The sequence below is a fragment of the Sus scrofa genome, chromosome 7 (genome assembly GCF_054392235.1).
Source record: "Sus scrofa isolate SSC_HxYL_T2T_F1_AM1 chromosome 7, Sscrofa_HxYL_maternal_Yorkshire_Landrace_v2.0, whole genome shotgun sequence".
NCBI lineage: Eukaryota > Metazoa > Chordata > Mammalia > Artiodactyla > Suidae > Sus > Sus scrofa.
The window spans coordinates 125,750,753-125,765,539 of NC_139389.1; the positions used below are offsets into that span (position 1 = coordinate 125,750,753).

Here is a 14,787-nt window from a genome sequence, read left to right on the forward strand (position 1 = left end):
CTCCAATTCAAACCCTAGCCTGCAAACCTCCATATGCTGTGGGAGCAGCCCTAGAAAGCAAAAGAGTTCATGTTATTAAGTTTTAAAAATATTTGTTAAAGCTCAGATGTTAGCCAGACATAGTGCTTGGTGCCTACACTTCTATGAAGAGGAAGAAATCAGATCAAGTTTAGGAACCCAGATAGAATTTAAATGGTTAATATGTGACAGAGGCAGGATTAGAACACACATCTAACCCCAGACTTCATATTTATAACATACCATCAAATTTGGGCACTGTTATTTACCTCTGAACCTCTCTGAGCAAATGGAAAACCCATTCTCCAAGCTTCACTGGGTTGTTGTGAAGATAACAACATATGTGAAGTGCCTGCTAGGTACATGGAGGCATTTGAAAACTATTTAATTCTCTTCTCTCTGGCATTGCACTTTGTATAGCCATGGTGTTCAAAAAACAAAAACTTGAAAACAAGTCGCCCTCTGTTTCAGAATATGTTGCATCAGGCAGCATCCTTGCAGATGCTATCTGTTAACCTCATGGTGACCTGAGTTCAACATACTCTTTAAATAATATAAATGCTTCCTCAGCTCTTTCTTATCCCAGAGAAGTGGTACTATGTCATTCAAAGTTTTATGTTCATATCCATACTGACCTGAGTGCAGCATCTCATCTTTTATTTGATTATATTTGTCTGTGAGGTTCAAATCCAATTGCTCAGATCCTGACTATAATAAACACACAATTTGGAAAGAGGAAAAAAAACCCCACCAAACCACACCAATCTTCCTCTATTTCATTTCCCTCCACTGTGGCATCCTTAGAATTTTAGCATCACAGAAAAAGTTTTACTTATTGTTGAGAAAAGGCTTCTAATTAAACTCTGCATAACTTTATTTTATTTACTCATTTTTAGAGACACACCCTCAACATATAGGGGTTCCCAGTCTAGGGGTCAAGTAGAAGCTGTAGCTCCCAGCCTATGCCACAGCTCACAACGCTGGATCCCTAACCCAAGATCAGGGGTTGAAACCATGTCCTCAGGGATCCTAGTCAGCTCCGTTACCGCAGAGCCATGATGGGAATTCCCTATTACTGAAATTTTAGATACATAAAATAGTAATTTAGTTATTTGGTCTAAATTATAATTAGCACAAAAGGTAAAATAATCCCTGGATTAAACTTTTTTGGTTTCAAAAGATTAATAACCATGACTAGCTTCTAAGAATATTCTAAATTCGACTGATATTCTACTTCATAGCAATGGACCAACAAAGGAAAGAGTTGATAAGACAATTTTATTTGAAACTTAACTTTAAACTGAGTTTAACAGTAAAGAGTTATATAGCATTTAGACCACATCTAAATTTATAAATATAAAAGTAAATCTTACTTATCTCCATTGAGGATCACTGTTCTCATTTTATTTGTAACTTTCAGGGTTAAACATTTGTTACACCCCTCCCCTTTTTTAAAGGAAAAAGTTACTTAGTTTTGATAGGTATTAAAGATAATCCAAAATATGTAACTGAGAGTCTACCAAGAGCAAAACCCTGTGCTAGGTTCTTTGAGTGATTCAAAGATGACCCAGCTTTTGATCTTGTCTTAGAGTTGATACTGGTTGGTAGAAAAAAGTGAAACATGTACATAGGTTAATTTCAAAACAAGTCAGAATATGTAGAAAACTAAAAGAATAATGAAACGTGTTGGAGAGGTTTGCAGAAAATACTTTAAATTTAGAACATTTAAGACAAAACAAGGGAAGGAGTATGTGAGTTTGGTCTTAAAGACAAGGGTAGAATTTGGACATTTAATGATCAAAGTCAAATATATTACAAGACCAAAGAAAAGTGTGAGCACAGAGTCAGAGGTGAGGAATTTAGAGTTTATACGAAAAACGATTTAAGTTCCAAAATAAACTATGCCATTAAATATTTTAAATATTACATGTTAGACTCAACAATTTCAAAGTTTTTTAGGCACTAAATTTCATTATTGTTAGAGATGTGTAACTTTAGTCACCTGAACGCCATTCCTAAAACAGATTAATTCACCTATGTGGCAGGTTTAACTGAAATCTATATTTACTACTCTGATCTGCTGATAATGGTCTTTAACTTAGCTCTATTACTTCTCTCAGAAGTATATCCAGACTAATTTGCTAAAGAGGAAACAATTACAGGCAGAAGCAAAATGAATTGCCAGTTCAACCAAAGCAAGACCCAAGGAAGAATGTTAACATGGGGACAGTGGAGAGGATGGGAAGAGAGGAAGGGATTAGAGTGGGGCGGACAATCAATCATCTTTGCTATTTTGCATTTGTTTCAAGTCACACACTCTTGGAATCTGACCAAGTTGCTAAGGGAAAAAAATTGGGTTATTGCTTTCAGTTATTTCTCTGTTAGATTTTAATTCAATAAAATACAATCACATGCATTGTAACTAAAAATATGGGCAATGCATTTCGGAGTCCATTTTGAAACTAAAATTATAAATAAATTTAATATTTCAAAGACTGAAAATGCATTTTTGATCAATATGAAAAAATAAAACCTGCAGTTTAAAGCACACTTCTGTAAAACATCCTAGACTGGAATATGTGTGTAGATGTTGGTGCTAATTCTGGGCTATTTTGTTCTGAGGTCAACAGTATTTATGACAAGTAAACAGTTCTTACTGTAGACCTGAGGGTTGTTAAAGTTCATGAGAAAACCTATAGTTCTCCTAAAGAGTGGATTTTTACTAAAATAATTTATAAATCAATAGTATATTCTCATTGTTCTCACATTTTCAGAGGTTTACACAGTGTATCATGCTAAGGTTATTGTGCTAAGTCAGTGATCAAACACCTGGTCCTTCTTTTGAGCCTCTTCCAATCTAACCAACTACCTATTTCGGAATTTTATACGCTAGTCTTTTTACTATAGGTACTGTTAAGAACTAGGCTTCAAAGCTGTAACCATAGAGGAGTTCCCACTGTGGCTTAGCAGGTTAAGAACTCGGCAGTGTTTGCTGTTACTGGCAGCACTGCCAATGACTTTCTTCTTTTCCACTAAATGTTGCTGCTCCCACCCTGGTTTCAGAAAGAATTATCTACATTCCCCAATTCTCTGTGTCAACTCTAGGTTCGAAAAGCCTAGGTCATGGAGTTCCTGTTGCAGCTCAGTGGTAACAAACCTGAGTAGTATACCTGAGGACGTGGAGTTGCAGTTCCTCCAACCCCTAGCCTGGGAACTTCCATATGCCATCGTGGGTGTGGCCCTAAAAAGGCGGGGTGGAGGGGGGGAGCTAGGTCGTGTGCCGAAGCCCTAATCACAGAGAAGGCTGAGAAAGTAAGTACCTGACCTTCGAAGTTTTTACACTGGGAGGTGGGCTCTGCCTTCTATTAAGACCTATGGACAGTGAGGAATTTCCCAAAACTATGAAGGAGTTCTTTACTCTGGGCAGCTGAAAAAAATCAAATAACCGATTAAGATTACTTGTCAGGAGTTCCCGTTGCGGCCCAGCGGGTTACAAACCCTACTAGTATTTCATGAAGATGCAGGTTTGATCCCTGGCCTCCCTCAGTGGGTCAAAGATCTGGTGTTACTGTGAACTGTGGTGTAGGTCGCAGATGTGTCTTGGATCCCGTGTGTGGCTGTGGTGTAGGCTGGCAGCTGCAGCTCCGATCTGACCCCTAGCCTAGGGGGTGGTGGTAAAAAGCAAAAAAAAAAAAAAAAGAAAGAAAAATACTTGTTCATTTAGGAAAGAATGGTCCACTGGCTATAAAGCCCTCTGTTCTCTGGCTAAGTGCTCTGAAGCAAAGTCTGAGTGGTGACCTCCCCAGGTATTTAATCCTCTAGTTGGCTCACAATTACCACACATTGTGCTTAGTCCCACTCCCCAAAAGGTTCAGCCACGAATCAGGCTCATAGCTGAGAGACTCCTATGAGTTAATGCTTCTATCGCTAGCCTGCTGATTTGTTCCTACAACTAGGCCACTGTGGCCTCCCACCACCACACCTGGAAAGTGGTTCTCACGCTGCTCCCTCAGCTCACAACACCCAAATTCCTAGGCTTGGGGTTGGAAGAGCTGGTATGAGTCATAACTTCATCACTTACAAGCTTGGGAAAAAGCTAGTTATTAATCTCTCAGCCCTTCCATACTCATGGGTTGTCAGGATAACCAAATGAGAGGACAGTAATGGCCCCTTTGTAGACCAAAATTTTAAGCATGATCTCATTGATAAATTCTCCAGTTCTTCAGACTGTGGCCAATGTAGGTATCTCTGGTTCTTCCGTGCACTGATGTCATGTTTATTTTAAAAATTCTATAATCAAAGCAGTATATGCTTGTAATTTAAAGAGTCTTATTCTTAACAGCTATAAAAAGCTTACCCTAACAACGAAACCTACTGCCCAATCTCTCTTCCACTCAGTCCTGCTTCCCAGAGGCAACCACACAAGTCTTTGGTTGTTTCTTCTGTTATTTCTCTCTTTATGATTTTAGTAAAATTTTATAAATTGCATTAAATCAACTTTCAGTGTTAAAATTAGGACTATTTAAATATTTCTTACTGCTGAGCCAAGATGTGTATCAGAATTATATTTTCTTCCATATGGTAATTTTTCTTGGAAACATTATTAATTTCCTCTTTTCTCACTTCCTTCATTTTCTATAAACCTATGGCTAATTCCTCATAAATGAACTAAAACATCTGTAACACCTCTTTCAATGTCACTTGCCACTTAATGTTCAAATATTCAGGTAACTGATTTCTTCCTATATATCTCCTTCTTGAACCCTTTCCTCCTCCTAGGCCAGTTTAGACTAGATGCCCACTACACCTAATGCACAGTTTACATCCAGGATTCCCCATTCTTCTTTCTGGTGTTAGACCCCATTTTTTTTTGGATCCCACACTTTGTTCTTGGTTTACTTTGTCATTTACATTTAGTGGAACACATTCTTGGCAACTTTCTGAACAGGGGTATAGGGGAGGTAAATTTTTTAAGGCAGGACTGAACAATGCATTTATTTAGCCCAACACTTGATTGAGTTTGGCTAAATACAGACTGGTGTGTTTAAAACAACTTTCCACCAGCTTTTTGAAGGTACTACATAGTACTCAGTTGCTGGTACTGAAAAGTTCAATACCATTCTGATTCCAATATCTTGGAATCAAATCCTTTCCTCTCTATATCAATATTTTATTTTATTTTACTTTACTTTTTGCTTTTTAGGGCCACAACCGCAGCATATGGAGGTTCTCAGGCTAGGGGTCAAATCGGAGCTACAGCTGCCAGCCTACACCACAGCCACAGCAACTGAGATCCAAGCCATGTCTGTGATCTACACCACAGCTAATGGCAATGCTGGATCCTTAACCCACTGAGTGAGGCCAGGGATCGAACCGGTGCCCTCATGGATACTAGCTGGGTTCATTTCCACTGAGCCATAATGGGAACTCCTCTCTGTATTATTTTAGAATCTTCTTTTTCCCCGGTGTTTCCTAGTGAAAGGGATGAAACTTTTTAATACAGACATTCCTTTAGCCAAAAAGAAAGTAAAGGAGGGAGGGAGGGAAGGAGGAGGAGGGAGGAGGGAGAGCGAGAGGGAGAAAAAAATCCTCTCATTTGGCAGTATTTCTTACATTATTCCTTAGATACTGTCTTCTCTTCCATTCTCTCTGGTATATACTTCTAAAACCATTATTTAAGATGCTACACTTTCTGGATGAATACTCTAGTTTTATCTGTCTCTCCTGCGTTCTTCTCTGTTGTTTCACTTCCTAGATTTCTTCAACTTTACCTTTCAATTCTTCTATTATGGCTTATACTTGCAGAAGCTCCTGCTTTTACTTTTACAGAATCCTATATATGTCTCATTTTTTAATAAAATGTTCTTTTATATAAGGATAGTTTGATTCTATTGATGTTTTCTTCTGCTCTCCTGTCTGTTTCTTCTAGCATTTGTTCTTATTTCTCTCAATTTGGAAGCTTTCCTCAAATGCCCAGTGAGCCCTGGATGCGTTTTTATATTCAAGACTGAGGCAGTAAACAGCTATTTGAAAGCTCTGTTGCACAAGCAGGTTTGATGACTGTAGCCTTCTCTGTAAAACAACTGGAAGCCAAACTGGCTTTTTCCTTGTACAACTCCTGAGCATGATTTCATCATGAAACCTCAAAACAGGTCTATATGCTCTTGGGCTATTCACCACTTCTGGAGCTCCAATTTATTGCTTTGTATCTGTCTGGACTTGGACCAGGGCAGGGGAAGGTCAGGGAGTGACTTTACCATTTAGCTTGGAGGCTTTCGCATAATTCTGGATTTCAACCTTGTGCCTTAGCCCCAACCTTCTTTATAGCTATTTCCAGATTTGGAATCTTTCTAGTTCACTTTCTTTGAAAACAAACCTTAGGTCTCTTGTGTTTAGGAGGGAATTGAGAGAACAGATCAGGATTTGCCACCTGGCTGCAAGTTATATTAATTCAAGAACAGACAAATGGGCCATTGAAACAAAAATGAAAACATACTAATCTCTGCATTCATGGGAGCTTAATAAAGGGTGGAACACATCAGGGAGGGAAATGGATTGTTAAAAAGAGGGTACTCAGAAAACCAGCTTACTATGTGGAGTAAAACAAAACCACATCTTTTCCAAAACTATATATCAAGGTGCATTCCAGAGTCAGGGAAAAGGTACAATCACTATTCAGACTCAAAAATCAAATCTCTTTTTAGTTCTATACCATGCTTATCCCTTCCTTCCAGAGTACTTACTACCTCCTGGCCTGAACCACTCAGAAGTTCTGAGAAGTTAATTGACTCTCTTCTCCTTAGGACCCCCTTACAAGCTCTGCTTTCTGGTAAGTCAATAATCAGTTCTTTATCTGCTTTCCTACTTCCAAAAATTTTTAATATCCTTTCTTCTACTGTTGTCTTCTCCATAGAATCTTCGTCCTTGAGGGCTTACTTATTTTATTCCTTTACTATAATATTAGGGCTTTGAGGGGGAAAAAAAGTATATTCAATCTGTAGTGTAGGAAATCAATTAAAATTAAATCTAGTCCTAAAATGCCAGGTCAGTAAGTTGAGGCCTCATTACTTATTAATTCACCTCCCTATAGTGACTGCCTACTTGTCTGAATAAAATACATTCTCAATGCAAGCCAGATATCCTTCCCTTGTATCCACCTGCCAAACCACTCTGGCTGGCTGCCTATATTGCCTCTTTTTTATGATGTTCTTAAAACTATTAAATCACCTCTCCACCTTGAAGGGCATATGTAGTAGTCTCAAGGTCTCAGCCTCCCTTGATGGAATGTGTCCCCTTTTAAAATTCTCTCTCTTTCTTGCTCTTTTAGGGCCGCACCTGCGGCATATGGAGGGTTCCAGGCGAGGGGTCAAATTGGAGCTGCAGCTGCCCGCCTATGCCACAGCCACAGCAATGACAGATCCAAGCTGCATCTGTGACTTACACCATAGCTCATGGCAATGTCAGAGCCTTAACCCACTAAGCAAGGCCGGGATAGAACCTGCATCTTCATGCATAATAGTAGGGGACCTGAGCCACAACAGGAACTCCTAGGCTTTCATTTTTAAAGTTAAATCTAATTTGGAATAAAAGGTAACAGTCATTAATTCATAAACATTTACTGAGTGCCTTCCATTGCCCCAGCCCTGGGGACACAAAGATGAAAACAATATGGTCCCACCCTCAAGGTGCCAAACAATCTTGTCTTACAGCCTTTCTTAACTGGGAGTCCTTGTCTGAATCACAGAACACAGAAAATTATTTCAGTGACTATTTTCTTAATTCTCTAAAATGGCACATAACTAGTACCATGCTGGATGCATGGGAGAGATGACAATTCATTACGTTATTCATTCATAATCAATACCTTAAGAGTATCATTGGATTAATCTGCTTGCAGAACTCTGAGAAAAACCAACTGCTGAGTGACAGGCAGATACTTAAAATAGTCTGATAAGTGGTATGCACCAACTCACTAGTGATAAAATTATGAGAAAATCTTAAAAAACAGTAATTACTTGGAAAAAATCTTTAAAATATTCTTAATACATTGTTTAGTCAATATAATTATAAAATTATTTTAAGTTAGTTTTAGGAAAGACTGTGGTAGTGAACAATACATGTTGTGATGATTATTATATAGTAGCTAACACATACTGAATGCTTACTAGTACTGGGCACTATTCAGATCACTTAGCGTTTTCTTATCATTTTCTTAAATCTTGGTAATCCTACCTTACAGGGTTACTATTCTTATTTTACAAATGAGAAAACAGGGGCTTAGGGGAGATGACTTACTTTAAGGTCAAACAAGTTAGAACATGATAGTAAAAGAGTCAAATCCAGTTTGTCTGGTTCCAGAGCCTGAGCTCTTAAGCTTTATGATATAAAATCCCTCCCCAAGTGATTAAATATTCTCTTTCCCATGGGAATAAGGTAAAAATTTTGCTGAAGTTATGGTCTGTTATAAACCCTAGTATGAACAGTATAATGGGTATGGGAAAAAGGTAAAGGCTTGCATGACATACCAAAAAACCCCACAAAACACCAAATAACCCAAACTCTATATTTTGAATAATAAAAGAAATCTGAGAGCCATGCACACCTAAATTTAAGGAAATACCTGTTTGCTTGTTTTAAGTAAACAAGATTAAGGTACTGCAAGGAGTGTTGTTTTATATCTTTAAATGTGCTCCAAAAAATACAATTTCTAGGTAAATTATATATATAAAAAGTTTAACTCACTTAACATAAAAGAACTCTAGATTAAGCATCATCCAAAATCCAAGAACTGGCTTACCGTTTTACTTTCCATTGAAAACTTAAAACAACAACAAAACAAAACTATATTAAGGGATGCGTTCCCATTATTTAAAAACACCAAAGTATTTACAATATACATTGATTTCTTTTTTTTTTTTTTTTTTTTTTTTTTTTTTGTCTTTTTGTCTGTTGTTGTTGTTGTTGTTGCTATTTCTTGGGCCGCTCCCGCGGCATATGGAGGTTCCCAGGCTAGGGGTTGAATCGGAGCTGTAGCCACCTGCCTACGCCAGAGCCACAGCAACTCGGGATCCGAGCCGCGTCTGCAACCTACACCACAGCTCACGGCAACGCCGGATCCTTAACCCACTGAGCAAGGGCAGGGACCGAACCCGCAACCTCATGGTTCCTAGTCGGATTCGTTAACCACTGCGCCACGACGGGAACTCCAGAAAAATGTGCTGAGCTTTCCTTATTTAAATTAACATTTGTTACCCAAATCATTAACATTCCAAGTGGTAAATTCTAATGTTCTTTTAGCAAATACTCATCAGCTAAATTTCTCAATTAATTTCATGTCACATAGCTTGTTTTCTTTTAATAAACGGCCACAGAAAGCTGAGTGTGCATTCTGTTAAGGCAGCAAACTCCCTTTGCTCTCCCATGGAAGGTCTCTTTCCAGCTCTGAAGTGTTAAGATGCTAATGTTTACCAACAGATATACATTTTTTAAAAATGGCCACACCCATGACACATGGAGGTTCCCAGGCCAGGAACTGAAGCTAAGCTGCAGCTGTGACAACTCTGGATGCTTTTAACCCACTGTGCTGGGCAGGGGATCGAACCTGAACCACTGCAGTCAGATTCTTAACCCATTGCACCACTGTGGGAACTCCCTATACAAATTCTTTTAATATAACTTCCATGTGTTTACTTGCCTATACACAAAAATAGTGCTGCTCTAACTTAAAAATTTTTAATTAAATGAAGAAGGTACACAAGTCTAAGCACTGTGCCTTATACCCTATTGTTACTTGATGTACAAGCTGAACTTGAAAAGAAGACAGAATATTTTAGCATTTAAATCAGAAACATTGCCCCCAATTCTTTGATTCAAAGAAATTGGTTTCCAAATGGGACGAGCTTCATTTTTGTAATGAATCAATAAGGCACTGAATGTAAATATGAGAATCTAAGTTATCCAAGGAGTCTTAGGGCAAGAGTAACCCTGATATCTGGAAAGTGGAGCTAGCTCAAAGTTCAAGGGCAGACAGGGTGGTGATTATATATTCCCACATCTATCATCTTACATTAGGGATGAAAGAGCCTCAAGTCTCAGCTATTGCTTAATCACTAAGTTTTTTTTTTTTTTTTTTTTTTTTGTCTTTTTGCCATTTCTAGGGCCGCTCCCACGGCACATGGAGATTCCCAGGCTAGGGGTCCAATCGGAGCTGTAGCCGCCGGCCTATGCCACAGCCACAGCAATGAGGGATCCGAGCCGCATCTGCAACCTACACCACAGCTCATGGCAACATCGGATCCTTAACCCACTGAGCGAGGCCAGGGATCGAACTGGCAACCTCATGGTTCCTAGTCGGATTTGTTAACCACTGAGCCACAAGGGGAACTCCCACTTAATCACTAAGACTGAATGCTTGGTTTTAATACCAAATGAAGAGCCACATTAATACTAACCCTTAATTCGGTCTCAGATGTCGTAACTACAAGATTTGAAGAAACTGACCCTGTCACATCCCAAACACTGAAATCATGGAACATACTGGCTGTGTTTTCAATTTGGAAGACAAACATGTAATTCTAGAAATCAAGATTAAAAGTCAGAATTTCATACCTTGTGCAAGCATGTTAAATTCCAAGAACAGTGCTATGTGGTAAAGTTCCATGGCTTCTTCTGCCCTGGTCATGTTTGGCTTCCCTGCGACGAGAGCCTGAACTTCACTGAGACTCCCCACAGAAGGGCTACAGTGCAAAACCGAGAGGTCCACGATGTCAGTATACATACAGTGTAATATAACTTTCGCATATTTTTTTGGTATAATGGACTCATCTAATATAATTCTTGTGGGAGTCCTCAAAGTTCGGTCTGTGATTTCTTCACCAGTCCGTATCCTCCTTTGTAATAAATTTCGAAAAAATGGGGACCGTGCTGAAATAATAGCCTTGTGAGCTTTGAGCTCTTCATCTAAACAGTTTTGATTTCCACCAAAAGCTTCAACCAGTTCAGAGTCTGAAGAAAAACTAAGGACAACATCATAATAACACATGTATTCAAAGAGTCCACGCATATCTACATCAAGGGAATTTGGTGTTCCAAATTCTTCACTAAGTTGAACGAGGATATCAACATTTTGAAACCTTGAGTCCTCCATTCCAAACTCTCCTGTATAAAGGTAGTGTAACAACGCAGAAAACATGGGCATATCTATACCAGCTGTGTTGATGTCCATTATGATCTCTGCCCCATACTCAGGTGAGGAAGAAAGTAGTGTTTTAAAAAATGGACATCTTGCTGCCAAAATGGCACGATGAACAGGAAAACAAGTTTCTTGAAATATTAAGTCTACATCAGTACAATACTTGTACTCATAAAGATCGGCCATATCTTTCTGTAATGTCCGGGCTTCTGGTCTAGCCAAACTGGCTTGTAGAGAAAGCTCCTTTAAGGCTGAAGTTCCCTCATATTCCTCCACTAACGCATTGACATCTCTAACATCCCACCCAGAGAGGAGTTCACGCATCTGTTTGGCATGATCTGCAGACCTATTAGATTTTCGACGCTTGATAAACTTCTTTTTGAGGGTGGCAAGGCCAGAGGTTCTCTTTTTTTTGTCTTGTGGTTTCTCATGGCCATGGTCAAGGCTATATAATTTTGATTCACAACCATAGCCTTGCTGAGAAAAGGATGATGTCCCTAAGAAGGAAATTAAACAAATGAAAATTTGTTTTTTTCTTAACATTTTCAACATTAATACATATTTTGTGTGAAACATTTTTACAAACATTTCTGAACCACTGAAATAAAACTGACTTTTGTTTTTATAAAGGAAGATTAAAAAGTTCAAATAAACTCATTTTTATATTAAATAAGAACATGTGACAAACAAAGCAGATTTTTAATTCTAAAAATGCTGTTGGAAAAAAAATAAAGATAAAAATGCTATTGGTTCTCTGGCTATCAAGGACCAGATGTCACACACTGTAATCATGGATTTTTGGGAAATAAGAGGCAGATTTGCAAATTAGGAATATTACTTGCATATAATTGTGAAATGTTTCTATTTTTTTCTTCTTAACTACCAAGGTTACATCTGTACAGGCAAAATAAATAGACCAAGACATAAGAAATATATTTTGCCACTTCCACACCAATGGAGATTGCTAGTTTTCCTAGGGTAACTGTCAATTACAGTTAACACAACCAAGGAAAAGATCAATTGTGTTACAGCTGCTTGGTTAGGATAAAAATCATGTAAGCCAGACTTAATTTGTTGGGAAAATATATGGATGCTGAAGAATATTATCTATAATAACTTTTTCCATAGCTCAATCATCTTTTCATCCAAAAAGACCCCTGAAAACACAATTCTATTTATATTCACAAAAGAAAATGAAATTATAAAAGCTGAAACAATTACCTATAAAAGTCTGTTGGGCTTGAGAACTTCCCCCTACCCTCGGGGAACATGCGTGAGGATAGTTAGATGCATTAGCACCCATTTTCTTCAGTCACTCAGGCATTCCATCTGCTGGTTCTTCAGAGTATAATCCCAGAGGCCTTTTCGAACTTTCAACCCTGGATCCAGTAGCCTCTTTTCATCCATTTCTTGATATGAAACAAAAATAATTTTATTTTTTCAAATGTACTTCAAATAGCACAGTTAAAAAAAGCAAGCTATTGAAAACTGCTTTTATTTGCAAATAATGACAAGCTGTCAAGTTCACATGTAAATATTTCATAAAATATAAACATATAAACTTTAATTATGAGTGAGTGTTAGCTGTAATTTTGAGCCATAAAATGTACCAATTATATACTTTCTAAGAAAGCAAAAAGTAAATAGCAGACTTAAATATAGTTATAGGAAGTATTTCAAATCACATGGGAAAATATTTAGACACAAAGAAATTTTTCAAAAAATTTTTAATCCTATGTGCTTGGGCTGCGGGATGGAAATCCTGTGAAATCAGATTGTTATGATCATTGTACAACTACAGATGTGATAAATTCATTTGAATAATAAAAAAAATGCTTAAAAAATTTTTTTAATCCTTAGAGGCAATTACAAGTCTAACATTCTACATAATTCATAAACACTTAAGAGGTTGATACCAGTACTACAAATACATGTATGTTGATAAAGACATACAAAGATCAGATAAATGGAATGGTTTGTTCTGTTTCTCTACCTTAGATAAAATTGTTTAAATTGACCCTTAATCTGTTTTATTGGGCATTTTACTGAAAGAGGAGGAAGGAAAGGTAAACTTTAAAACTAAGTATCTTTAGGCTGCTTGTTCTATAAGCAATTTTGAGAGAAGTTATAATAAATACAATGAGGAGACACAAGGAAAAACAAAACTTTTATCCATCTTCCCCTGAGGAAGAGCCCTGAAATAAAAACACTACTCTCTTTTACCTGATACTATGACTTAACATGGACAGGGGAGTACCATCAAGAGATAATTTTAACAATTATAAAATAAATTCCACACCCTAGAACCTTAATTTTCAGAGCTGCCAGCAGGAGACAGAAGGGCAAAAAGAAGACAGAAGAGTGTTAATAGGAATACTTCTTGGGAGTTCCCGTCGTGGCGCAGTGGTTAACGAATCCGACTAGGAACCATGAGGTTGCGGGTTCTGTCCCTGCCCTTGCTCAGTGGGTTAAGGATCCTGCGTTGCCGTGAGCTGTGGTGTAGCTTGCAGACGCGGCTCGGATCCCGCGTTGCTGTGGCTCTGGTGTAGGCCGGTGGCTACAGCTCCGATTGGACCCCTAGCCTGGGAACCTCCCATATGCCGCAGGAGCGGCCCAAGGAATAGCAAAAAGACAAAAAAAAAAAAAAAAAGGAATACTTCTTTACATCTTTACACTATCTGGATATGTAAAATTTATCTGACTAAAATGGATACTGATTTAAGAGAAAACACAATTTAAAATCGATTGCTGGAACTGTTAGGAAACCAACCAGTAGGCAATTAATCTAGATTCGTAATGAAGGATGAAATGATTTAGCAAATAGAATTACACACACACACACACACACACACCACAAAAAAACTGATGGAAAATAGAACTATGTCAAGATTCTTGGAGTTTATTTTCATATCTGCTACACTGTGTAACCTTAGGAATTCAAGTTTAGTAAGAAAAATCACTCAACATCTGTGCTTTCCTTCAATCTTTTCCCACTATAAATATATGGAAATTTGTTACCTAAGTATAGAAATTCCTACCTATAAAGTTCAAGAAAAGATAGGGAAACTTCCTATCAATTAGATATTATGCAAAGTAGCAGTAACTTCAATCAAATCATATACTCATGTGATTAAATTTAATTTCCTATTTGTTTTTTTTTTTTTTTAAACAGGAGACAAGAAAACAAGTTTTATTCACAAGCATGTAGGATGGTTCAAACAGGCTCTCTAAACTGCTGGAGATAGGGGTTGATATATCTATTTAATAGGACTAAGAGGAAGGAGAGAAAGGGCTTCTGTCTAATTTCCTATTTGAAATTTACCTGCCTACCCTAGGAGAACACAGTACATTAGACTTTTTACATTAGTGCAAGCTATTGATGCATGGCAGCCAGAGATGTGACTGCGTCCTCTTAAGAACTACCTAACAAGGAACCCAGAGGGTTTAATATACTGACTGTTTTGTGAATGTTAAATGGTCAAGAAAATTACTTCTTCCAGAAAAGTCACTTTTCTGGAAATTTACACTAAGTTTGATGCTTAGCGTAAGTAAACTCAGTTTTCTATTCTTAGATATTA

At 37.7% G+C, this 14,787-nt stretch overlaps 1 protein-coding gene across 3 annotated transcripts in view; it reads right to left on the reverse strand.

Annotated features, from left to right (window-relative positions):
- Nucleotides 1–14,787, reverse strand: part of BTBD7 (BTB domain containing 7) — a 96,710-nt gene that overhangs the window by 52,790 nt on the left and 29,133 nt on the right. For all 3 annotated transcript variants that reach the window (XR_014811305.1, XM_013989220.3, XM_013989219.3), the window contains exons 2-3: nucleotides 12,431–12,618; nucleotides 10,627–11,706 (exon numbers count right to left, since the gene is read on the reverse strand). Coding sequence is in view for 2 of the 3 variants with exons in the window: in XM_013989220.3 (XP_013844674.1) it covers nucleotides 10,627–11,706; nucleotides 12,431–12,512 (1,162 nt within the window). In the remaining variant the exon portion in view is untranslated. The remainder of the gene's footprint in view (nucleotides 1–10,626; nucleotides 11,707–12,430; nucleotides 12,619–14,787) is intronic.